We start from the raw sequence: 27,360 nt of genomic DNA, 5'->3' as shown, positions 1-27,360 counted from the left end.
AATCATTAATACTAAAAAAACGTAATATAATTTGATTCCACTCTGCTGATGTCATTGTTTTTGCACCAATTGTAAGGCATGTGATTAATAATTAAACTACATACTATCATACTGCATTGGTCATCACTTGAATGGTTAATTTCCAGTCTCCACATGTGAGCTGGAGCCTACCCCAGCTTACCGTGGGTCAATCACAGGGCAAATTTAGTGAAGCAATCTGTCTCATTCACATTCACAATTTCCTTTACAATAAAGTAGCCCACATAAAAAAGCAATTTTACATGATATTGGACTTTTTATTGTAAAAAAAGGAAAAACAAGATGGTGTTGTAGTTTTAACACACAATAGTACAATGTAAAACTTTTTTATACTCACAAGGAACGTCGCTTAAGACATTACCTGGACAGTAAACGGTTTTCCGATGACGACAGTTGACACTGGTATGGATTAACCCAAAGGTTCTTAATTATTTCTGTCATGCCCCACCCATATTTGTTTATAATGGATTAACTCAAAGGTTCTTAATTATTTCTGTCATGCCCCACCCATATTTGTTTATCTGTACAAACCACTGTATGAGTTGCTGGCACCGGCATCTGCTATGCATCAATAAAGACAATAACAGACCTGTCAATTTTGAAGCTCTTCGTTAGGCTTGAACATGTGATGCGTCGTCATCGCAATGAGTTCACTATTTGGCTTGTTAATTTCCTTAGTAGGTAGAAAACAATGGTAAATAAAGAGAGCAGGGTGTGTTATAGCAATGGGTGACAATCGTCACTTTTATCACAAATATTGATCCCAAATTCAACGTTGACTACAAGCCAACCAATCACAGCCCTTACGGCCCGCAAGATAATTTTTTTTTTTTTTGGGAGGTGCACGTCACTTAACGTAAGAGGGTTTTGCAGGGAGGAGCGATCCGGTTTTGCATATTCTGGTGTCTCAACACAGGAGCAACAAAAATGCAACAAAATGCAGCAAAGCATACACGCGTATTCAACCGTCGGAAAAAATGCAGTACTATTGTGTTAATACTGTGTTACTTCATGTCTACAAAAACAACATTACTGTACATAACATAAATTATACTGATTTTTTATGCTCTAAATAAAAATATATTCAATTTATTAATACTGAATCCTATTTTGTGGATATTGACTCATCGTGGTTGGGTCTGGAAGCCATTAACTATGAAAAAAAATAGTTTTGGAGGTCAAGCAGCATTGCGTTCAAGGTTAAATGTTGACTATAATGCACCTCCATTGATTTTGGTGCAAGAAAATTGTGTCTGAACGATGGTGTCGGACATATTGTATGATCAAATATGTCAACAGTCTCGGGAAAGGATACTGGCTAACTTGTTATTGTTATGAATTCGATCATATTCATGTGTTCAAACAGAGGCTTGTGTTTGTGTGTGATACATTTTTGGCTTTAAAAAAATTGTCTCAAATTTGCCAAGGTTGGCTCAGGACAGAATGAGCACAACAGAAGTCCCCAAAAAAAGAAGAAGTCAACAATCCGGGCGGGACTGTGACGATTGCCTGGGTGATCTTGGTGGAGGAGGGGGGTCAGTCCTCACGTTGAGGCCGGGTGCCTCTTTCAGGTATATTTGGGAAATGTGCTGTTCCAGGGAGAGTTGTACTGTTGTTGAACTCAGAGACAAGACGTCAGGGTCGTCGTCGTCCGACTCGCTCTCGGCCTGCACACTTTCCTCCTCCAGTTCGGGCACCAGTGCAGCTATACATAGTAAATATAGTTGATTTCATTCTCAAATGTATCTGGTTTCATGACATTGTCCTTACCCTGCAAACTGTTAACGTCTGTGTCCCGCATATGTTTATAGTCCTCTTTTTTGCCCTACAAAACAAAAACAGTATTACACTGTGGCCAGCTCATTTGCATATATAAGAGTCAGTCTTACGTAATTGTGCCTCCAAGACCAGTCGGGGTGTTGCTGCGAGTGCATTCGCTTCACTTTGTCAGCGAGTTCATAGTACTTGGCCTTCTCCTCCTTCGCTAGCAAATGCCACTATGTAAGAAGCAATGCATTGTTTTTGTTAGCACCAGACGTGAAAGTAACATGTTATAAAAATAACACATTTACAGTAACAACTATTTGTAGTATTAATATAGCAAATAGAAGATACACATCTGTGACTTTCTGTGAGACCCTGAATGGGTCCTCATGGCTGAGGTCTGACGAGTGATTGGTTGAACTCATATAGACAAACAACCATTCACACTCACATTCATACCGATGGACAATTTGGAGTTGCTAACTAACCTAGCATGTTTTTGGAATGTGGGAGGAAACCGGAGTACCCGGAAAAAACCCACGCATGCACGGGGAGAACATGCAAACTCCACACAGAGATGGCCGAGGGTGGGGAAAGACAAAATAAGAAGGCAAAAAGTTACCACTTCCACACAAAATAGGAGGAGAACTCATTCATTCATTCATTTTCTACTGCTTATCCTCACAAGGGTCGCGAGGGGTGCTGGAGTCTATCCCAGCTGTCTTCGGGCGAGAGGCGGGGTACACTCTGGACTGGTGGCCAGCCAATCACAGGGCACATATAGACAAACAACCATTCACACTCACATTCATACCTATGGACAATTTGGAGTTGCCAATTAACCTAGCATGTTTTTGGAATGTGGGAGGAAACCGGAGTACCCGGCAAAAACCCACACATGCACGGGGAGAACATTCAAACTCCACACAGAGGTGGCCGAGGGTGGGGAAAGACAAAATAAGAAGCCAAAAAGTTACCACTTCCACACAAAATAGGAGGAGAACTCATTCATTCATTATTCATTAATTTTCTACGGCTTATCCTCACCAGTCGCAAGGGTGCTGGAGCCTATCCCAGCTGTCTTTGGGCGGGGTACACCCTGGACTGGTGGCCAGCCAATCACAGGGCACATATAGACAAACAACCATTCACACTCACATTCATACCTATGGACAATTTGGAGTCACCAATTAACCTAGCATGTTTTTGGAATTTGGGAGGAAAAATCCACGTATGCACAGGGAGAACATTCAAACTCCACACAGAGATGGCTGAGGGTGGAATTGAACCCTAGTCTCCTAGCTGTGAGGTCTGCACGGTAACCACTCAACCGCCGTGCCGCCCTTATTACAGTATATTGACTATTATAAACAGAAAATGAGTGTACTTTTTCAAGGCAAACTTCCAGTACAACACTAAATCCTTACCATTCTTCCAAGGATCTTGTTGATATCTGCGCTATTCCGTAAGTGCGAATGGTGCTTCACAGCTTGCCGATGTTCCTTCATGAACAGCATAAATGCATTTGGTGGTTTCTTGACATATGTTTGATCCACTTTTCTGTTTTTCTTCCTAAAATTTGAATAAAAGGTGACAACAACGTGCATGATGTTAAAAATAGCACAAGCAAAGTTACATAATCCTTGAAGAGACAAATCCTGTCAATCACATTTCCCAGCCGCTAAAATATAAAAAAAGGGATCTTACTTAATCCTGGGTATGGTGGGTGGAAGAGGAGCAGTATAGTTGGGAGCTGTAACTTTGTACAACAATTCTCCGTTCCTAAATAGTGGACATATTCATTATAAAATAGCCAATATTAGCCAATATTTCAGCTCATCTAAAGCATCATCTTCTTGCATTACTCACAATAATCCAACAGGACGCATGTTCATACCGTTAGGCAGCATCACCTCTGGTACAAAATTTGTCTGGAGACAGAGACAAGCAATGGACACATTTACGCATTTAACACAGCAATGCATTCTTTCGATGTCGAATTCTATGTTATGGTCAATGGAACCCAATCTCTCTGTCAACGTACCTGGTCGTAGATTTGAGGAAGTATCTCCGTGTTCTGTTGGCCACGTGGTTGCAGGTTGTGATGACTCATCGGTATGAAGTGCATGCTGGGAGTAGCCATCATCGAACTTGATTGCATGTAACAGTTTTGTATGGGAACAAACCCATTAAAAGCCCTGTTCTGGTTGGTGACTGGCTGGGGGTTGGTGTTGTACCTTGGCCCGACTGGTTGAGCGGAATTCTGAGGTAGGCATTTTGACGTGAAACCTGAAATGTCCATAGCTCTGTGAAAATAAAGAGATAGTATCGCTTCTTTTATGAACCTAGAAATAGGGATGGACAGTAATGATTGGACTGATAATTATGGGGCCGATATGAGGATGACGTTAAAAATTTGCTCCGATAACTGAAAAAAGAATTCCACCCTCGGGCATCTCTGTGTGGAATTTGCATGTTCTCCCCGTGCATGCGTGGGTTTTCCGGTTTCCTCCCACATTCCAAAAACATGCTAGGTTAATTATCAACTCCAAATTGTCCATAGGTATGAATGTGAGTGTGAATGGTTGTTTGTCTATATGTGCCCTGTGATTGGCTGGCCACCAGTCCAGGGTGTACCCCGCCTCTCGCCCGAAGACAGCTGGGATAGGCTCCAGCACCCCTGCTACCCTCGTGAGGATAAGCAGCAGAAAATGAATGAATGAGTTCTCCTCCTATTTTGTGTGGAAGTGGTTTTCTGGTTTCCTCCCACATTCCAAAAACATGCTAGGTTAATTGGCGACTCCAAATTGTCCGTAGGTATGAATGTGAGTGTGAATGGTTGTTTGTCTATATGTAGCCTGTGATTGGTCGGCCACCAGTCCAGGGTGTACCCCGCCTCTCGCCCGAAGACAGCTGGGATAGGCTCCAGCACCTCGGCGACCCCTAGTAATGGTTTTATTTCATTTGAACATGCATCAGATTACAATTGAGTGCATCCCATAATCAGTTCACAGTTCCACATGTCCAAAAGGAGTAGGAAGAAGCAAAGCTTATTAAATCCTACCCCCCCATCTGGTACTTTTACAATCAGTAACTGTTACATTTGTTCACTTCCTGCTTTCCATAATACAGTTTTAAGTTTGTTTTTTTTTTTAATAATGTACCTCGTACCAAAGTAGGAGGTGATATGACCATAAAATGACATAATGGGTACCATAGTAAGTGTCAATATAGTGATATATATAGCACATCATGACTGGTTCAAGACTCTTCATCCTTGTATTTAGCAAATTTATTTTATTTATTAATCTATTTTATTAATTTTTATTTAGTTTAAAAAATAAAAATAAAAAATTTGTCACGTACCGAAGTAGGAGGTGATATGAGTTACATTTGTTCACTTCCTGCTTTCCTAATGTAGTTTAATTTTTTTTTTTTTTTTTTTTTTACCGAAGTACGAGGTGATATGACCATACAACTCGTGAAGATAAGCGATAGAAAATGAACTGAAAAAATGGTTTGGTTTCTTTGCATCTTTAAAAAGTGTCCCACATTGTCAAAATTATTTGCAATGAACAAAAAATCCGGCATTCTCAGACCAGTTTTCAAATATTTTTATTCTTTAAACAAAAAAGTCTATAAAAAATGTTTGCCCATTTTTGGGTTAAAACGGTGTCATGGTCCCTTGTGTTGTTTTCCCTTTTTTCAGTGCTAATTTACCACACTAAGATAATACAAAAAATAATTTTATGTATTATGACATCCTTGTACCCTTATGGGAGCATATACCCACTGTCAAATGGCCCGAATAGTTTAAATCGGTCCGTTTTTTTCAGTACTTTTAAGTTTTGATCATTAAAAAAAGTAGTTTTCAATGCTGTCCTGAGTGAAGTCATAACTGAAGTACTTACTGTGTGCGGTTATGCAATTCTATTTGTGTATTTTGTGCTTTTTAGTCACATTTAGTGGAACGCTAAATAAGTTTTAATTTTAGATTATTGGGACTCAATCAAGGAAAAGAAGGAAGCAGACCTCATGAGTTTGAGTTGAGTTTTTTTGCAATACTCCAAAACCTCGACACGACTTTTAGGGAGGTTCATGGAGGTCCATCAAACAGAAATGCATGAGTTATATATTATAAAAATGTTGCTTGTTTACTACAACTACTTACTTTCTGTTCCCAATGTTGCTTTGGTATCTGACTAAAACTTTTCTCTGACGGTTGAGCTCGCTTTTCTTGTTTTGTGAATTCATATGATGTGTAGCGCCTCAAGTTGTGATGCACGGACTCTGTATTCATCACACTATAAACACCACTCTCTTAATTTAACACACGCTGACACAGCTATGTGCTCAAAGATATAAAAGCAGTGTTGGTCTTTCATGTGTGTTTCGGGGTGCTTTGGGACATCACCTTTTTGATGATGTTTTTTATTTTAATTCACTTTACATGATGACATACATTACGATTCATCACAATTACCTGCGTGATGATGTCATCTATTGTGTTTGTACTTTAAATCATGGATTCACGGTCCAAACCTCTCACCTAAAGTCAAATACGAGGATCATGACACACCTTGCAAAGAAGGCTCTTAATCCAACACAAGTCCAGCCCTTTATCGGTCAAAGGAGAGGTTTTTTTTTTGTTTTTTTCAACAAAACTGCAAAACACAGTGGCAATATTTTATCATTTGCTTTGGTTGAAGTTACTACAAGAAGTGGATACAAGGTGAAACAACAGCGATGGGTACCAGGTATGCCGCAGAGGTTGTTTGTAGTGAAGATCCAGATCTGGCATCTCTGCAGGTATGAGTGGGTAGATGCGGGTTTCCATTTACTGATTAACACTCCATAAGTCTACAATGTTGTACATGTTTTCTGTGTTACTTTGCCCCCATTGAAAGAACGCCACAGACAACTTGTTAATTGCATAACTCAATCACATGCAAATAATTAAAAAAAACACCACGTCAGAGCATTGGCAGTTACTACTGTTGCTCACATCGGTGTTTCTTTTGACATATTATAGGATGGAAAAATTTTTTGTTGTTTTGAACTTTTTGTTCTTTGAAAATATTTTGTATTTTCATAGTTTTTTTGCTGGCAATCGCAATACAGTACAGTTTTTTTTATTTTTAATTTGTTCCGAAATGTAAAACGAAATCGGAAACAATTGAAAACTGAAGCAATTTTTTGGAGTTTTTATATTTTCTGTGTTGTGACCGATACCTCAGTAATTAATTTTTTTTTTTCTCAGGTAAGTGTTGACAAGAAATGAGAAAGACTTGAATTCTTGATCATAATACTTGTGGTTTTATACTGTTTGACGCTATCCAAGTTTCACAATAGCTCTGGAATGAGCTGGGTGGACCCAAATAGTGGAAAGTCAGACTCAACCAGGGAAGCCACAACCAGGGAAAAAAATGCGGGTGACACAAGCAGTACGAGGAACAAACTGGACCTGACAGAACTTGGAGGAACTAAACTATGCAGACTACTATCAAGACAAAGCACTCCGGGTCAGAACGCTTGTGGATGGAGAGAGCTGATTGGAGGAGAAGGGGATGAAGGACATGACGGAACAGAGGTGAAACTACAAAAACGCAACAACACATACATACAAATACTGCAAATAATCCTAAAGTCAAATACACATCATACTGGAAATAATACACAAAGTTAGAAAGATTCCTGCAATAATGATAATTCATTAATTAATTTTCTACCGCTTATCCTCACGAGTGCTGGAGCCTATCCCAGCTGTCTTTGGGCGAGAGGCGGGGTACACCCTGGACTGGTGGCCAGCCAATCACAGGGCACATATAAACAAACAACCATTCACACTCACATTCATACCTATGGACAATTTGGAGTTGCTAATTAACCTAGCATGTTTTTGGAATGTGGGAGGAAACCGGAGTACCCGGAGAAAACCCACGCATGCACGGGGAGAACATGCAAACTCCACACAGAGATGGCCGAGGGTGGGGAAAGACAAAATAAGAAGCCAAAAAGTTACCACTTCCACACAAAATAGGAGGAGAACTCATTCATTCATTCATTTTCTACCGCTTATCCTCACGAGGGTCGCAGGGGTGCTGGAGCCTATCCCAGCTGTCTTCGGGCGTGAGGCGGGGTACACCCTGGACTGGTGGCCAGCCAATCACAGGGCACATATAGACAAACAACCATTCACACTCACATTCATACCTATGGACAATTTGGAGTCGCTAATTAATCTAGCATGATTTTGGAATGTGGGAGGAAACCGGAGTACCTGGAGAAAACCTGAGGGTGGAATTGAACTCGGGTCTCCTAGCTGTGAGGCCTGCGAGTTAACCACTTGTCAGCCATGCAACCCCACAATAATAATAATACTAATATAAAATGTGTTTACATAGCAAGTAAAAAGCCTGCTTATAAGATCTAATCCAATCTAAACTTATAAATAATATTATATTTATAAAGATGGGGTTTTAGGTCGTGTTTAAAAACCTCTGCAGTCGATGGGTCCTGGGTCATCAAGGACGGTGTCCATAGTGCAGGGCTCGGTTCTGGGGGCTGTGTTTAGCGCTGACCTGGTGTCATAGTGTGCACCTTTCCAAAGCATGTCCAATCAATTGAATTCAAACACCTCAAAGATTATCAAATAATTACCAAAAAAAAAGGCTTTGAATACTTGTAGCCCTTGTTGTTCATTTTTATTCAGTTAATACACTGCATTATTTTAATATGTTGAATTGTTACAGCTGAGAGAGTCAAACATGTTATCATAAGGAGATTATTATGAAACAGTTTAAAAATAGACACCAATTCATTGAAAAAAAACCCTAAATCAAAGCATACCTCATATCATTCAATGTCATATTTATTCCTACTGCCAAAATGGGCTGTACCAACCGATTTACTACAATTCAACACTAATTTGTTATAATAAAACCTCGGATAAATACCTCTTTAAAGCTATATACCATTAGTGCATATTACAGATTTGAGTGACAGGTAGAAGTGTACAGTCACTCTTGATGTCACATGTTTGTTTTACCAAGAATAATTGAATTCTGGATAATTTTTGGTTTTCATAAATGTATATCGGCTAACTAACTTCATTCCCAAAGTCGTTAACACTGTCAATGCTTTTAGTCGTTAAAAGGCTATCCAACTGTTAGAACGGGAAATACGGAACTACATCATGGTCTGGATTGTCTTACAAGTGACTTGGCAGACAAAAATATTTTTATATTGTATACCCTGAATAATAAATATGACAAACAGCCAGTAAAAATGTATGACTGTGATGTTTTATTTCCAATATAGTCTGAAGTATTTCAGATCAAAAGTACCAACACAACATAAAAAAACAGAACAGAGGCGGCGTCAAGAAAGCTTTCTGAGCCAGGCATTGATGACGGAGACGGTGACGCCATTTGAGATGCCATTTTAAATAGCCACTCCCATCTTCCCAGGTGCAGCCACCCTTTACGACCGCAATTTTAAAAAAAAATAAAATTGAAAGGGTGGATTATCACATCATAATCATTTAAAGAAATTTATCATCATGCGCATGATGTGTCAAAGTACACTAAAACCACACACGAAAGACCATCACTGCTTTGAAGTCTTTGACGGCAGTGTTGATGTGAGTGAGAAGGGGCTCCCAGAGACAAGTCTCAGCATCAAAATTTAACTTTCCTCCCATATGGATTTGGAGACAAAAAAGGCAAACTCACCCGACATTCACAATTAAAATAACAAACCTATCACTGGAAACGACCACAGTAAGTACTTTCAACACATTTGCAATGTATACCATAAAAATGTCAGTTTTTGCGATCGGTAAAAGTACATCGAGTCTCGAAACTGCATTGGATTGGATTTCCAAACCAACGAGAAATATGGTGGAATTATCATTATATTTCTTATGGAGGAGATGGAACACTAGTTGTTTTCAATGATGATATACAGGTACAGTCTACTAGGGAAATACCACATGTGACCAGGGGCATAGCACTAAATTCTGGGCCTGGATACATAATAATAATAATAATAAAAATAAATTTTATTTATATTGCACTTTACATTACGGAAATCTCAAAGTGCTACAAAGAAAGCATAAAACAACACAACAAAAGGTATATATAAAAAAATAATAAAAATAAATAAACCACCTGAAGGCCCTGAACCCAACTTCTACTCCACACACAAGCATTGTAGTCGATCCTTAAGTTGATTTACAACAATTTGTTTTAAATTTGAGCTCATTGGTTATCAAAATGACGCCCTATTATTAAATATAGTATTTCAAGATATGCAAAGACAATATAGTTTCAATGTTACAACTGTAACATCGGTCCGTTACAGTTCCCTTACTGTGCGTCTGATATGCCTGTCACTCATCTGTATGAGGTCTCATCACTGGTATATGGAGACTTAAATGGAGACTTCATAGTGATCATAGGTGGCCCCCCAAAAAAGGGGAAACTCATATTAAACCTACTAAATGGAACAATCACGAGACTGGGATAAAAGATATGTAATATTACATATTATTACAGTGCAGTGAATATTATATCATTATTTTACCCTGAATTTTACCCTGAATTATGCTCGCAACTTCAAACATCTGTATGCTATAACCCATGATGTATGAGTGTTGTTGGGAAAGATGGTAGATTCTTCCATTTTCAAGTGAAAATATTGGAAAAAATATTAGAAAAACTGTTCTTGGTATATTATTTCCACCAGAAGCGGAGCATGTTGAGTGAAAAAGTTGGCAAATAGGAACAACGACAAAATACTGCAGCATCCTGGTCGTTCCCGCACGCATCTCTTCATCTCCTCAGCCAGGAACATTCACAGCCAGGTGCATTCATGAACATCGGAATTCCCAACATCAACAAGTTAGCTCTATGTGGATGTCACCAGTCGTAATTGTTTACTGCTGCACCTCAACCTAACAAGCTAACAAAAGATTTCCGGGTGTTTTAGTGCAGAATTATACTTTAAGCGTACAACCCCCGCCGAGGGAATTGTTAATCAATAACGGTGTCAGAAGGCCGGACAAAATTCCATCAGTGTAGCATATAATTCAAGCTTATTGTTAGCTGCTATTCGCCGCACTCATTGCCCTCACACCAAATTTTCCCGCCGTACTCGGGACCCAATTGAAGTTATTGCCAGTCAGGTTTCACAAAGATCATAAAAGACATCAAAAGGATCTTCATTTTAAAAGATACAATAAAGGAAGAAAGACTGCTTAGAATGCAAGAAACAAAGTAGTTGCAAATATTTCTGTCCTGTGGACTAAAATGGTGTCTAAACATATCTGAGCGCATCTAAATACTCTTATCACTGTGTTAGAATTTGATTAAAAATGAAAGTCTGTATTTGTCAGGACCCGTAATGCATGAAAACATCATTATAGGTCATCAAAGGAACATCCTACACAAAGTGAAAATGAGCTTAGTCACATTCATGTGTAACAAGGTTCAAACATAATTTCCCATAAATCAACCAAAATAGAGCATTTTGGGCCCATATATGGAAATGGTAATGGTAATGGTTTTATTTAATTTGAACATGCATCAGATTACAATTGAGTGCATCCCATAATCAGTTCACAGTTCCACATGTCCAAAAGGAGTAGGAAGAAGCAAAGCTTATTAAATCCTACCCCTCCATCTGGTACTTTTACAATCAGTAACTGTTACATTTGTTCACTTCCTGCTTTCCATAATACAGTTTTAAGGTTTTTTTGTTTTTTTTATAATGTACCTTGTACCGAAGTACGAGGTGATATGACCATAAAATGACATAATGGGTACCATAGTAAGTGTCAATATAGTGATATATATAGCAGATCATGACTGGTTCAAGACTCTTCATCCTTGTATATAGCAAATTTATTTTATTTATTAATTTATTTTATTAATTTTTATAGATTTTTATTTAGTTTAAAACATTTTTTTTATCTTTTTTTATTTTATTTTTTTTTTTTTGTCACGTACCGAAGTACCAGGTGATATGACCATAAAATGCCATAATGGGTACCATAGTGCGTGTCAATATAGTGATATATATAGCACATCATGACTGGTTCAAGACTCTTCATCCTTGTATTTAGCAAACATCAACTGCTTGTATTGTTTCTTGAATTGGCTCATCGTTGTGCATTGTTTGAGGGTCTTACTCAATCCATTCCATAGTTTGATTCCACATACTGAAATGCTATGGCTAGCATAACGTAGTCCTAGCATAGAAGTGTTTCAAATGTACTTCTGCCCTGAGATCATATTTCTCCTCTCTTGTAGAGAAGTATTGGATGACATTTTTAGCTAATTGTTTATTCTTAGCCTTATGCATTATTTTAGCTGTTTGAAGATGAACTATATCAGCAAGTTGAAGTATTTGTGATTTTAGAAATAAGGAGTTAGTATGTTCTCTGTAGGCGGCATTATGAATTATCCTTACTGACCTTTTTTGCAGTACATTTAGCGAGTGAAGATTGCGTTTATAGTTATTACCCCATATTTCCACACAATAATTAAGATATGGTAAATAACGAGAGGTTGTCATTTATTTTCGCAGGGGCTATGGAAATGCCAGGTTTTACATCAAAATGTCTTCCTCACAATCCCGCTCAACCATCACGACCTGCCGGGCCAAGGTACAACAGCAACCATCAGGCAATGGGCAGCCAGCAGAGGGGCTTTGTTCCCATCCAAAACAGTTACATGCAACCAAATCCGGTGATGGCTGCTCCCAGCATGCACTTTGTACCCATGAGTCATCAGAATCTGCAGCCGCTTCCCCCGAGCATTGAAACGCTTGCTCATGTCCACGGCCAGGTAAGCCATGTGTCAATCACTGCTTGCAGAAAAGTTTCAAGGTCATTAAATAATCAAATCAGTATTGTTATTATGTACCAATGGTCACCATTGTTTTGGAGCGGGCTAATGCAAAGTTTTGGATAATAGCTTAATTAAAATAATAGTTAATTGCTATAAGGCAGGGCCTGATCTACTAAGATAGCGAGCTACTAATTGCACGAACTACAAAATTAGTGGGCGAGTGTTCTGCCATGATTGCTTTAGATGCAAAAGTGGTGTAGACTACCCATATTTATATTTAATGAGGATTATGCTACCAACTACCATGGAGATTTTGGTAGAGGATCTTGCGATTTTGGTGGAGGATGCAAATAAACATACTGGTGAACTCCCAGTAGAGACATTGCAACATCAAAATGTTATATTACTGTATTTTGTCATTTAATGTACATGTAGTGGAAATATTTGTATGTGTATAGTACCCTTGGTTTTTTTTTTCCAATGGGAAAGTACTGTATTTTCCCTTCCATTGTAAGTTGTCCTTATTATGTATTTTATGTATTTCATTTATTATTGTTATTATGTCTTTTTTGAGACTGCACGGTGGACAAGTGGTTAGCATGCAGGCCTCGTTCATTTTTCTACCGCTTATCCTCACAAGGGTTGCAGGGGGTGCTGGAGCCTATCCCAGCTGTCTTAGGACTGATGGCCGAGGGTGGGGAAAGACAAAATAAGAAGCCAAAAAGTTACCACTTCCACACAAAATAGGAGGAGAACTCATTCAATCATTCATTTTCTACTGCTTATCCTCACGAGGGTCGCAGGGGTGCTGGAGCCTATCCCAGCTGTCTTCGGGCGAGAGGCGGGGTACACCCTGGACTGGTGGCCAGCCAATCACAGGGCACATATAGACAAACAACCATTCACACTCACATTCATACCTATGGACAATTTGGAGTCGCTAATTAACCTAGCATGTTTTTGGAATATGGGAGGAAATCGGAGAAAAAACATGCAAACTCCACACAGAGATGGCCGAGGGTGGAATCGAACTCGGATCAAGTTTGATAAATCATATTGTGAGTGCTAAATTATTTGCATCTCTTCCTCACAATATTTTTTGCGCCGTGATATCCTGCATAAATTCAGCTTAGGGCTTGCATGGCGGTCGTGTGGTTAGCGCGCAGACCTCACAGCTTGGAGATCCAAGTTCAATTCCACCCTCGGCCATCTCTGTGTGGAGTTTACACGTTCTCCCCGTGCATGCGTGGGTTTTTTCCGGGTACTCCGGTTTTTCCTCCCACATTCCAAAAACATGCTAGGTTAATTAGCGACTCCAAATTGTCCATAGGTATGAATGTGAGTGTGAATGGTTGTTTGTCTATATGTGCCCTGTGATTGGCTGGCGACCAGTCTCTCTTGCCCGAAGACAGCTAGGATAGGGTCCAGCACCCCTCGCTACCCTCGTGAAGATAAGCGGTAGAAAATGAATGAATGAATATTCAGCCTATTCATGAAGGACCGATTTTCGTCACATCCTGTTAGTAGATCAGCTCTGGGCGCTACGACGTTGATGTGTTTTTAGACATGCAAACCTTAAGTAGATCAGGCCTATAGCGTTGAACGTTTTTCATCATGTTTAAAAGTCTCCTGAAAACATTGTCAGTTACCTATATCATGTATTATTACTACAAATATGCGTTATGCTGTGTGTCACACCTCCAGACTAACTTTGTACCAGAGGTGATGCTGCCTAATGGCATGAATATGCGTCCTGTTGGATTGCTGTATGTAATGCACACTTACAAAACAACATTTGAAATATTCAGGAAACATCCCACATACACTTTGTGTTATCTTTATCAATCTGTTTTCTTTTTTTTTAGGAATGGAGAGCTGTTGTACAAAGTTACAGCTCCGTCAAACATTACTCCTCCTCTTCCAGCCAACATCCCTAAGATGAAGTAAGATTATCTTTTGTCTCATTTCTGTCACCTCAGTAAAAAAAAAAAATTATGCTTAGGTGTGTATGATAATTAATGGATTGCATGGTTTGCATTTCAGGAAGAAAACAAAAAAAGTAGATGAGCATTACACAGAGCAAACTTATGTCAAGAAGCCTTTAAACGCGTTCATGTTGTTCTCCAAGGAGCATCGGCAAGCTGTCAAGGACAGGTCCTCCTCGACCAATATTGCTGTCATAAATGAGACCTTAGGAAAGATGGTAAGTCTGTTTGCACGGGTTGTGTCAAAACTAATTCAGGGGGGTAGCGGTTGGCTAAAGTCTAAACTTGGAGAACGGGTCGGTTTCCCGATTGAGAACCGCTGCAAGACAAAAAAATTGCGGATTTGGGATTGGTTGTTGGAGAGAGGCCAGTTCACTATCCGAGAACTGATGAGGAATACAAATAGAATCCCCCAAAACAAAATAGTGTGCTGTACTCAGGGCCGGATTCTGGCATTAACACCCCATGTGGTTGTTTAAAACCACAACCACTAGGGGGGGCACACATGACCACAAATGCTCTGACCACTGTTTAACATAGTTGTTAACATTATTAGAGTCCTCCACATGACATAACAACCCTATAGTCACTTTTAAACTTGTATTGCTCAATACATAGCCGTGATAACTCAATTTCATCAAGTAGAATTTCTTGTTTATAAATCAAATATTTTAGTTATCATTTATATTTTAGTTGTTAACATTATTAGAGTCCTCCACATGACATAACAACCCTATAGTCACTTTTAAACTTGTATTGCTCATTATAGCAGACAAAATTATAGGAAATAAGACACACAAGACAGAAATTAAACAGAAAAAAACTAAATACTTATTTTTTATTCCCTGTTTCTGAACAGAACTTGAATTTTCTCATCACTGTAACATTACTGATAGCTAGTGACAATTGCTAATTCTAGCTATGTTTATGTCCATAGTGGCATTTGCTACCTGAAAAGGAGAAGGCCAAATATTACGAACAAGCTGAAGAAGAGCGGCGACTTCATGCCCAGCAGCATCCAGACTGGTCTTGCCGCCACAACTATGTAAGTCTTGTACACAATTTATTCTATTGATGATTTTAACAGCTGAAATGCAAAGTCACGTGTTTGTTTTTTTAGGGAAAAAAGCGATACAATAAAAGGATCAGGGATTGAGCGAAAGGAGTGCGAGGGTCCTGAGATTGAGGAGGAGACAAAACAGGATGGAAATATATTTGAACACTGGAATTCATAACCTGTACTAGTCTCTTGGGAACAGCTAACCCTAAAGGTCAAACACCAGACACTGTTTTTGACCTCTGTCCTTGTTAACTACATCATATGTATCCTAGCTAGTGAGCATCATTGTATCCTTCAAAAAGGTGCGTTGTAATTATGACATCTCTGAGTGATATTTAGTCATTCGTTATAATAGTAGATGCAATTTATCTGTTACCGATGACACGGAAAGCAGGACCTGTGCGGGAAGCATCTTGATCCATTGGGAGGTTCCATTAAATGCCCCCGCAACCGGGAATTTAACCATGATCTTGCTTTGTGCTGTTACAGGAAAGTGGAGGTAAATAAACCTGATCGACTGTCACATTGATTTCTTGTCTTGACGTCTCTGTTCACAGAGCTGATGCAAGGGGAGCATCAGCTGAGTGGACGGGGATGACTTTATAAAATGTGTGTGTGTGTGTTTGTGTGTGTGTGTGTGTGTGTCAGGATATTTGTAGCCACTATCAAGTCCGCAAATTGTCTCCACAGAATCCTCCACCAATACTGTCTTCATTAGAGGTTATTGAACAGGATGGAAGGTCATTAGTATCGCTCATAAGATACATATTTGGAAACTGTTTTATTGAGATTACATGTAATGCTGCTGCAATTGACTTATTAGAAAATAAATACATTTGAAAATGATGAATTTTTGAATGAATTTGGATCACTTTGACATGTGCTGGTAATAAGAACTGATAGCACCACAGTCAGTCAGCCACTAGAGGGCAGTGTAGTCTTAATATTTGTAGGCAATTATTCAACACCCCCAAGGAGAAATTAAGTACTTTTTTTTAAGTAGATTCAAACTGCACCGTAAAGAAACAGCTTCGTATCGAGTTATACATCAAATCTATAAAAGTATTTTTGGTGATATTGAACCTAATTTAGTCCCCACGACCCTTATGAGGATACGCGGCATCGAAAATAGAAAACTTTTATTTAGTGTCTTCTCAGGGGAAACATGTCAAATATGTTTAATTCAAAGAAGCGCGACTAATATTTTTGAAAAAACTTATTTTTTTACCACAGTTTTCCCCCTCAAAAGTAGTTAAAAAAAAGGAATCTGTATCTGCTATGTTACGTTACATTTTACAATCACGTACATAATAACAGGCGTAATCCCCATCTTCTACAAATAAGATTTTAAAAATGTATTTCTATTATAATTGACTGCCTGTGGCGACCCCAGGTATGGATAAATCCAACTTGAAAACAAAATTATAATGGACTTTATTTTTAAGACAGTATTTACAAACATTAATGTCCAAAATCTAATTTTATCTTAGTGCTTTGAACGCAATTTGAGCTGGCTTGCACGTGAGATGGCGAGCACGAGACAGGCAATAACCAAGGAATTATCAGCACTCTTTTGTATTGCTACGGTGACACTTCATTATCTCCACCCAACCAATAAGAGTTCACTAACCAATTAAAGGGTTAATTAATTACAAGGTATCCATTGCTGTATGTGTTTTATTGCACATTATTTTTTAAAACAAATGAATGAAATGTTTTTTCCATTATTTAATTTAATTCATCGAAAACTGAAAATTACGTAAAGATGTAAACGCATCTGGATTCTCACGTTACAATATCATAATGTGTAAGGGTTTATTTAGTCCATTGAAAAGGAGGAGGAAGAAGCAGAATTTATTTCTTGTCACGCCAGTTACTAATCATGTGTTCACTTACAGGGTTCTTATTAATTAAATGATAAAAAAGTCGATAGTTTGATATATATTTTACAATAATATATATATATATACATAAATGTTAATGTTAACAGAACAGTTTTCAATAATAAGTAAAGAATGTGATAAATAATGTCTTAATTTTATAATGATAATAATTTGAGTTATAAAAGAATAGGACTATTTACTATTAAATGTGCAAAATAAAATAACCCCAGCATACAGGAGTGATTAATGTGACGTTTGAATAGTTATACAATAATATTAACAATGAAAAACTTGATTTCTTAATTAAATGTGCCAAAATATAAAAAAACAACAGCATGCAGGAGTGATTAATGTGACTTTTGAAAGGGTCAGCCCCCTTCAGGAGGAGAGTTTTTTAATAAAAATACAATTTAATACAACTTAATCAAAGTGAATCATGAAAAAAACATGGTAATTAATAAAGTAAAATAAATTCTTACAACATGCAAATGTAAAAGTGCCACAAAAGCATCCAAATGTGCACGTGGAGGACTTGAGGTGATCAATCAAAGTGATCAATAGCTCCCAACTTGTCTGACATGTGCAGCCGGCAGAACCTTCGCGGCTTCTGCGCATGTGCGAAGGTGTCCGGACTGACAATGCAGGAGAGATAGCGCGCTTGGGATTGAGAAACCCAGAGAAAAGGGATAGAGGAGAAGGGGAGAAAAAAAAAACCAAAAAAAAAAGAAGAAAAAGGGATCCAAGAAAAAAATCCAAACAAATCCACGCCGAGAGACGGGCACCATGAGGTCCAAAGGCAGGGCACGGAAACTGGCCACAAGTAGGTGCAACATCCCTTTTTCTTCTCTTACGCGGCATCCGATCGCTGTGTTATCAATAACTTCACTTTCAATTTCATTCTCAAGTCGATTTAAGTGTGGAAAAGTTGTGAATAATGTCCGAAAATACTCGACGCGAACGCTGTCACTGGTGAAAAAGTTACGCTTGGAAGCGATGGAAGAACTTTGTGCAAAGTCCTTGACGCGCACGTTGCATGTAGTGGGCGCTCTAGCGGAACCCACGGTGGAGGTGAAACATCTCATCCACATCAGTGGACACTACAGTGCTGCTGTGGGCTGCCAGTCACTACACAGCAACGTAGAAGTAGAAAAATAAACAAGGAATGAAGATTTGTACTCCTTTTTTATGTTATTTTTGTGGCAAAATTAAAAAAAATGGATTATTAAACGCAAATGCACAACGCACAACTTTTTTAAAACAGATTAAGTTTATTACTATTATTTATTTATGGCTGTTTTTACAAAATGTACATGGAATAAAATAAAATACTTCATTTTACTAAATTATTTGTAGTAATTTGCTGCGTTTTTGCCATTCAATCAATTACTTCGATTGATATTGCTATTTATGTATTGACTAGCTTCAATAAATAATGCCTTTGTATTGACTGGTGTTTTATAATCCACTTTACAATGCAATACAATACAGTATTTATATATTTGTTGTATTTATAGTCGTGTAATTTGGGGGTAAATACGGGAAAAATATAAATATAATATAATATCATGTAATGTATTCCGATGGCACTTTAATAAATACACAACCGAATGTATTTGTATTTTATTTGGAATTATTGCAAATGTTAAAAAAAACACTCCATAATTTCCCTGCAACTGTCACGTACATTTAAAACTATGAATATTTTAGGGATTTAAAAAAGGGCTAATTGAGGATATTTCCATTCTGTGGAGTCACAATAGGAGAACCTTGTGCGTCCCCAGAGGAGCGGGCCCGCAGTGGCCCCCTAGCCGGGTCTGCGCAGCGTCAACAGTGAATATTTAAATTCCCACACCCCTCATAATAACGTCTCTGCTGGTAAAATGTGTTCAGTGTGTGTTTCAAATGGCCACGCATGCTTGTGTGTTTAACGGAGGTGGCGGTAAAACGTAAGAGAGATTGATGGAGGCTGACTGATGAGTGCGCGTCCACATGGAATGTGGCGGACCACAAAAACGCGCAATTAAATATAGCCAAGATTTGCAGGCCTCGCCCCGCGGTGTATTGTGGGAGTTGAAGAAAGCATATTCTAAGTAATACACTGCATGTAAAAAATAATTATAAATAATTACAAGCGAATTATTTGCATTAAATGCAACCCGCACCGAAGAGCGCATGCGTGAGTTTTATTACAAGTTAAACGGTGGTCATTTTTGGAGGTCTGTCTGCACCTCTCTCCCGTAAGTGCGTCGTCCTCCTGCGCAATTGCGCAATTGGCTGTGCGTCTTGCTCATTAAAATGCTTCATAGATGGGACCGTTTAAAAGGTGAGGGGGGGGGGGGCGGGGGTGGGGGTGGGCCTGCGCCATGGAAGTGAAATGGAGAACCCATTTAACAGGCCTCGTTGTACTGGAACTGGAGCTCTTCACACACACACACTCTCTCCGTGTGTGTGAGAGAGAGAGAGAGAGAGCGAGAGAGAGAGTGTGGGGGGGGGGGGGGGGGGGTTCTGATTGGTGCCAAAGCTCCAAATGCTTATTGTTCTGTAACTCCTCCACTAATGGACCAGGTCAACAATTACTGGGGCAGATTATGACTGTTAACTTTGTGTGCAAATAAGTCAAAATAAGTGAGTCAATTACACTAAAAAAAAAAAAATGTAAACAGCATTTTTCATGAGCTGAACTCAAATATCGAAAACTTTTTCCATGCAAAAAAGCCTATCTGTCTTAAATATTCTCTCATTCATTTTCTGCCGCTAAGCCACAAAGAATAGTTGTAGTGTAAAGATGATTATAGGGGTGTTATTTCATTTCTACAGGGCTTTAATAATGCTAAAAAAATTACAGTATTTAGAAAGTCATGATCCAGTTTTCTGTAGTCTAACTAGAAATATTCATTCATTCATTCATTTTCTACCGCTTATCCTCACAAGGGTCGTGGGGGTGCTGGAGCCTATCCCAGCTGTCTTCAGACGAGAGGCGTTGTACACCCTGGATTGGTCGCCAGCCAATCACAGGGCACATATAGACAAACAACCATTCACACTCACATTCATACCTATGGACAATAGTTTCCCAGTTTTCCGCTACATCCTTTTCTTTCTTTTGATATATATTTCATATTTCATACACAGTCCTGTAATCCCTCATTATTACAGTTGTCAGCAATGGCATGTCCGAGATGATATAGTGAACAAAAGTTCTCCTCTCATCCCGTGTGGAAGTGGTAAAATGTTGGCTTGTTACTTTGTCTTCCACCCCGCTACGTTTGAAACATTCATTCATTCATTCATTCATTTTCTACCACTTTTTCCTCACGAGGGTTGCGGGGGTGCTGGAGCCTAGCCCAGCTGTCTTCGGGCGAGAGGCGGGGTACACCCTGGACTGGTCGCCAGCCCATCACAGGGCACATACTATAGACAAACAACCATTCATACTCACATTCATACCTATGGACAATTTAGAGTCGCTAACTAACCTAGCATGTTTTTGGAATGTGGGAGGAAACCGGAGTACCCGGGAGCACGGGGAGAACATGCAAACTCCACACAGAGATACCTGAGCGGGGAATCGAACCCGGGTCATGTAGTTCTGTGGCCTGCGTGCTAACCCCCTGAAATAGACGCTATAGTGGTACACCGGCGTCATTAGAGATGCCTACAAGAACTCTGCAAAGACAACAGTTTTTGACCGCTTCCTGGGTCTTTATTATAAGGAATCCATCGTTGTACTGGTCCGCATAATTTCAGTGTAAACCAGTTGAAAAACAATGAAAACAAAGTCACTAGCATTGTTTTGGCTTCATGTCCGCTGACATGTATAGCAGATTTTGTCTCAAAGTCTTTGCTTGTTTTTGACATTTACGCATTTCAGTGATTGTGGTTTGAAATTTCAAGTTGATGTTTGCTACAAGGATGAAGAGTCTTGAACCAGTCATGATGTGCTATATATATCACTATATTGACACTTACTATGGTACCCATTACGTCATTGGATGCTCATATCACCTCCTACTTCGGTACGAGGTACATTATTTAAAAAAAAAACAAAAAACCTTAAACTGTATTATGGAAAGCAGGAAGTGAACAAATGTAACAGTTACTGATTGTAAAAGTACCAGATGGAGGGGTAGGATTTAATAAGCTGTGCTTCTTCCTACTCCTTTTGGACATGTGGAACTGGGAACTTATTATGGGATGCACTCAATTGTAATCTGATGCATGTTCAAATGAAATAAAACCATTACCATTATATATGTAGATTCAAGCAATAGCATGGGCACAGTGATGATGAATATGGATCATTATGAATACAGCAATATAGCCTGGTTGCCTACAAAGTATCGGGGATTTATGAACATTCTAATGTGTGTGTATGCTGCTGTGACTTGGGCCCACTCATTTATCAAACCACATCTGTCTCTCTTCTGCATTTTTTTTCCTCATTCCTTCTTGGAGATGAAATATTATCCTGATGTTAGTCTCTCCAGAAACATGGAAGAGTTTAGGGATGTGTTTACACATACATAGTTGTCCTGTTAGAAGGCAGGTCCTTGTCCCAGGCAAGTACATGGATTATAAGTTACCATATCGTTATATAGTTGTCCATTCATGTGCGCTTGTATGAGAAATACAGCAGTAGCGTATGTATGTTGAACGCGTTGTGTTTTCATTGTTGTTTAGGCGGCGGTGTGGCTCAACAACCCAGACAAGGCAGTGTGGGAACACCAAACGATAGATGGTGGGAGGGGTGTGTGCAGCAACATGTCATGCCTGGGAACCGCTGTGTGTTTACCACTGGGAAATTGTACCAGCTTAGAACAATGAAGGAGTCTTACCCCTTCTAAAAAAAAAATAAATAAATAAGGCGATTCTGCTTTCTTGTCCGTGATAAAGGTCAGGACGTTACAGATAGGTAGTCCATAGAAAAACGTTCAATCTGTCTGCAGTCTGCAGTCGTTATCAGCAGAAGTGTCACAGCTGATGCATGTTCTTTTAACATATGTGCAATAAGCGGTGAGTTGCATACATGCGGTAAACAAAGGCTAGTTAAAGTTAAGTTTACATTGCCTCCAAACTGCCATTCTTTAAAGAGAAATGACATTTTTGCTGATTTGGACATCTGTTTGAGAAGTTATATATAATATCACCAGACTGCTGAGCTTGCAGTCTGGTCCAGTCCATTAATGAGGCACGTTACCACTTCTTTGCTTGTTAAAATAAAAGTCTGTCACCTAATTAAATAGACGGATTCATTTCAAAACATAAATCCAGGTATGAACAGCATTCGACAGTTTTTCACGTCTCACATCAGCTACTGTTAATTACTTTAACACGGGGTGTTCAAAGGCCCCCGTGGATATTATGTATCAAAGTGGTCTCCACCCCACATCCTTAATTTTCTTTAAAGTTCGGACACATTGTTCATTAGAAGGAAGTATGAAGACGTAGGTGACTTTGTAGTGGATTTATGGTAACATCATTTTTTTTATGTTATTGAAATATAATGGCATAAAAAACTATTCAGTTCTATTATTGATCAAGCCCTGCAAACTTTGTTAACATTTGTCCCCAAATTTTAATCATATACCGTGTATAACTTAATATACATATTCATGTATATTTACAATCCAATACAAGGGGTTTAGTTTTCTTTTCTAACATATTTTTTAATACAATATTGAAATGATGAATACATTTTAAGAATCGGCAATGGAAGAAATCGATCAATTAATCTGATAAAAAATCAGATTAATCTAATTTGCATATGAATTATAATTGATAGGAACATCTATGTATGATTGTTCTGAACTCTTGTTTTTAATGCAAGTATATTGAGCAGATGATTTGCTGTCACCCTATGACAAAAAAATACACTGTAGAAAATGCACACACTTTTTTTAATAAACAGTTCAGTTTTTGCACTCCCCCGGTTTTTGTAGGATTTGTGTTTTGATGAAGATTAACATGTATCGTTATCTTACGGTGGAACAAACTAGTCTGTTTGCCTGTGTATCATTCCGAGAAATTGAGTGCCCAAAAAAAGCATCCGTTCGTTGGTGACTCAATCTCTGTGAAAAGTGCATAGTGGTTCTTTTAGAGTTAGGACACAATAGACAGATTCCGGCCAGGGAATCCTTTAATAATGTGTGGTTTATTTCTACATAGAATGCACACATAACGATTAACAACTCAGTATCTTTGTCCTTTATTCCTCATTTCAAGCACTATGCACCCTGTTCTAATGAATAAGATGAGAAAGACTATTGGATTTAAGAAAAAACTTAAAAATTAGCGTTTGTTACAATAGGATTGTAATGTAAAGATTCATTAGTTAACACAGGTTGCAGAGGGAACGGTTTAAAAGAAACACGTTAGAGAAATGAGCTGGGCCAGTGTGCTGCTGTTTAGTTTACTATAATGTTCAAGGTAGCAAGTATACAGCTCTAATTTCCCACTCTTTAAAGTTAGGTTTGTAATGAAGTAGAATGAAACGGTAATGTATTGCATCACCATGTTCACTAACAAGAGTCATCACTCACGGTAAAGGTGATGTTAAATGTTCATTTAGCCATTTCATATGTCTTTTCTGCATGTAGAACATGGGTCAAAAATTTTTTTGTTAATAATTTTGGGTGTCTGGAAATGATTAAATTGGATTTATGTTATTTCTTATAAGGAAAATTTATTTTTTTATATGCTTTGGTTTTGTCTGAACTTTTGGAACAGATTCATATCAAAAACGGAGGTTCCATAAATACAAAATGATGGGTGATATACTGCTACAATGTTGCGCAAGGACTTGATATTTTAATATGTTGAAGATCTTGTGATCTTGAACAGTCTTCTTGGATATTGAACTGTTCCATTTTTTTTTAATTATTATTATTATTATTTGTCCTGTCCAGCCATTGGGACAGATAGTATTGTTGATCTAAATGCCCTTACATGTTAAACAGATTTGCTCCGTGTCAGGAAAGGTTTTTGTTATGTGCATTTGGAGCGACCGGACCGTAGCAACTGAACTGTTCCAGTTTAATGTCTTCAGTATATTTACCCAGAAAAATGTTACATAGGATTTCTATTCTATCTATTCATCCTAATTCTTGGTTAAGGTCTTTCTCATAATTTGGTTTTATGTGTTGCTTATGCCACTTAAATATTTATATTTTGTATGTTTAACAAATTGGCACACGCTTGCTCGTAAACCTTGCCAAGTATGTCATGCCCTTTCATTGAGAGTTGACATAAAGAATGGCCCCCTTCCTCATTATTCACTGGAAAGCACACATTCCTATAAACAGGAATTATCTAACAATTGCTTTACAAATGTGGCGATAACGGCATGTTCGGGGATCTCCCTGCGTAGATCCCCCGAGCTCAGTCGCGACTAAGTGACTTGGTGAGGGAAGGGCGGGAATGGGAGATAGTCAACTCTGATCAAGGACGACCAAATCGGGCATCAAAGTTGTACACATTAGTACTTTGACCGGGGGTGGGCACATGCATGTGTTTGTGTGGTGTGATTACAGTACACCTTTCATCTCGGGACCCGACATGCCAAATTGACTCCCCGAAGCTCATTAAGCGTTGACCTCTCACCCTTACGAGACAGGAGAGATGAAGGGAGGAGATTTGATCAAAGCTCGGCTCTTCCTGATGAAGTTTGGGGCTGCGGCACGTGTACCTGATTGGACGCGATAGTGAGTTTGATGCCTGTCCTGAAATGACAGTTGATTATGCGACTATGTGTATGTGTGTTATTCCAATAATTAACATTATTACAGTGTAATAACAGTAACTTCATATCTGTTCCAGTCATGCACTGTATGCGTGTGTACACGTGTTATCGGTCAACCAAGGTCACAGTAGACGGAGAAAAAAAAATCGTTGGAGAAAGGAATGCCGAGCTGATTAGCGCTTCTTACCTGTAAGTGAACTGGACGTGCCGGCGTGTGATGAGACCGAGGAAACAAGGGAACAATAGGACAGTAGAGATTCCTTTCCACACCGCATTCCAGCGATCCTGCAGCCGGGGCCCCCCACTCAGAGCTTTGATGAACCCTTCTCGCAAGCTTCCTGGGATTGTCGCTCCTCCGCAAACACAAAAACATGAAGCGGCACGGTGAATAGGGCCCTCCTCAGGATGTCCTGTTTTGATTAGTGTTAGCATCCTAAAAGCAGCGTCGAAATATTATTCTAACAAGGAGAGAAGCGTAGCGGTGACACATCCACTTCTTTCCACTCGGTGACCCCAAAGGTCAGACGCGCTGCAGTGAGCCAGAAATCAAAGAGGTGCTTCTCACCCCGTGATCTTAAGGAGGAAATCATGAGGAAAACAAGGCGATAAAACGATAAAATGAGGTTTTTAGGTCGTATCAACAGGTGGAACTTTGTCCAATAAAGTACAATACAATATCACTTTATACAGTGGAACCTTGGTTAGCGTCCACCTCGGTTAGCATGTTTTTCAGTTGTAATTTGTTGTGTTATTAATGCATTGCGTGAGCATAACTGTGTATTTAAAGAAAAATAAAAATCACAAAACATGCTGGAAACAGGAACCAGAAGTCAGCTTTGTCATCTGTTGATGATGTCATCAGCGGTTGACTGTAGTTTTTTGCTAACTAACACAGTTACACAACGACAATGTAAACAAAAACATGGTTTTATTTTTGTAGTTTTACATGCATACAGCAATTTTAAATGCATATAAATTAATAAATTATTACACCTGCACGATGTAATAAAGTACAATACAATATCAATACCAGAAAAGCTTTATACAGTGGAACCTTGGTTAGCGTCCACCTCGGTTAGCATGTTTTTCAGTTGTAATTTGTTGTGTTATTAATGCACTGTGTGAGCATAACCGTGTATTTAAAAATAAATAATCACAAAACGTCCTGGAAACAGGAACCAGAAGTCAGCTTTGTCACCTGTTGATGATGTCATCAACAGTTGAATGTAGTTTTTTGCTAACTAACACAGTTACACAACGACAATGTAAACAATAACATGTTTTCATATTTGTAGTTATTGTAGTTTTAACATGCATACAGCAATTTTAAATGCATATAAATTAATAAATTAATTACACCTGCACAATGTAATAAAGTACAATACAATATCAGTACCAGAAAAGCTTTATACAGTGGAACCTTGGTTAGCATCCACCCCGGTTAGCATGTTTTTCAGTTGTAACTTGTTGTGTTGTTAATGCACTGTGTGAGCATAACTGTGTATTTTTTTTTTAAATCACAAAACATCCTGGAAACAGGAACCAAAAGTCAGCTTTGTCACCTGTTGATGATGTCATCAGTGGTTGGCTGTAGTTTTTTGCTAACTAACACAGTTACACGACGACAATGTAAACAAAAACATGTTTTTATTTTTGTAGTTATTGTAGTTTTACATGCATACAGCAATTTTAAATGCATATAAATTAACAAAAATTAGTAAATTATCACGTGTATTTATCCCTTCAATAATCTTTATATGCGTTTTGAATCATTTTATGCAGGTGATGTCTTCACATTTTTTTTTTTTTTGGAACAGATTAACTGGTTATGCGTTATTATTATCTGGTAAGAGTACGTTTTGGTTAGGAATCCAAACTTCTGGAATGGACTAATGACACTAACCAAGGTTCCATACTTAATGCCTTCATGGAGACACTAATGCTTAATATTGAATAAGCTTACCAGAGAAGTATTAATTCAAAAGTTTGTACAAATGTAGTACATTGGTGTACAGCTTCACTGCATCTCATTTAGCTG

At 38.6% G+C, this 27,360-nt stretch overlaps 3 protein-coding genes across 9 annotated transcripts in view; 2 read left to right on the top strand and 1 right to left on the bottom strand.

The window, feature by feature from the left end:
- Positions 1-361: 361 nt before the first annotated feature.
- LOC131134361 (transcription factor 7-like 1) lies at positions 362-25,617 on the bottom strand. Its single transcript, XM_058079547.1, has 8 exons — positions 25,510-25,617; positions 3,848-4,109; positions 3,673-3,734; positions 3,511-3,585; positions 3,231-3,375; positions 1,929-2,036; positions 1,810-1,864; positions 362-1,744 (listed from the first exon to the last, which is right to left on the bottom strand). Exons 2-8 carry the CDS (start codon positions 4,103-4,105, stop codon positions 1,518-1,520), a joined length of 930 nt encoding a protein of 309 aa, XP_057935530.1. The 5' UTR covers positions 4,106-4,109; positions 25,510-25,617; the 3' UTR covers positions 362-1,517.
- Positions 9,410-16,547, top strand: LOC131134362 (lymphoid enhancer-binding factor 1-like). The gene is made up of 7 exons (XM_058079548.1): positions 9,410-9,584; positions 12,394-12,653; positions 14,361-14,422; positions 14,522-14,599; positions 14,700-14,859; positions 15,579-15,686; positions 15,762-16,547. Exons 2-7 carry the CDS (start codon positions 12,399-12,401, stop codon positions 15,795-15,797), a joined length of 699 nt encoding a protein of 232 aa, XP_057935531.1. The 5' UTR covers positions 9,410-9,584; positions 12,394-12,398; the 3' UTR covers positions 15,798-16,547.
- mecom (MDS1 and EVI1 complex locus) overlaps positions 18,223-27,360 on the top strand; it is a 169,461-nt gene continuing 160,323 nt past the window's right edge. For 6 of the 7 annotated variants that reach the window (XM_058079545.1, XM_058079544.1, XM_058079542.1 and 3 more), the window contains exon 1: positions 18,224-18,404. In XM_058079545.1, coding sequence (XP_057935528.1) covers positions 18,368-18,404 — 37 coding nt within the window. In that variant the 5' untranslated portion in view covers positions 18,224-18,367. Of the gene's footprint in view, positions 18,405-27,360 lie in introns of all 7 variants that reach the window. The other variant, XM_058079539.1, reaches the window with a different exon arrangement.

This window comes from Doryrhamphus excisus, chromosome 8, assembly GCF_030265055.1.
Source record: "Doryrhamphus excisus isolate RoL2022-K1 chromosome 8, RoL_Dexc_1.0, whole genome shotgun sequence".
Taxonomy (NCBI): Eukaryota; Metazoa; Chordata; class Actinopteri; order Syngnathiformes; family Syngnathidae; genus Doryrhamphus; species Doryrhamphus excisus.
Note: the sequence above shows the minus strand (reverse complement) of the source record. Positions and strands in the feature narration are given on the sequence as shown.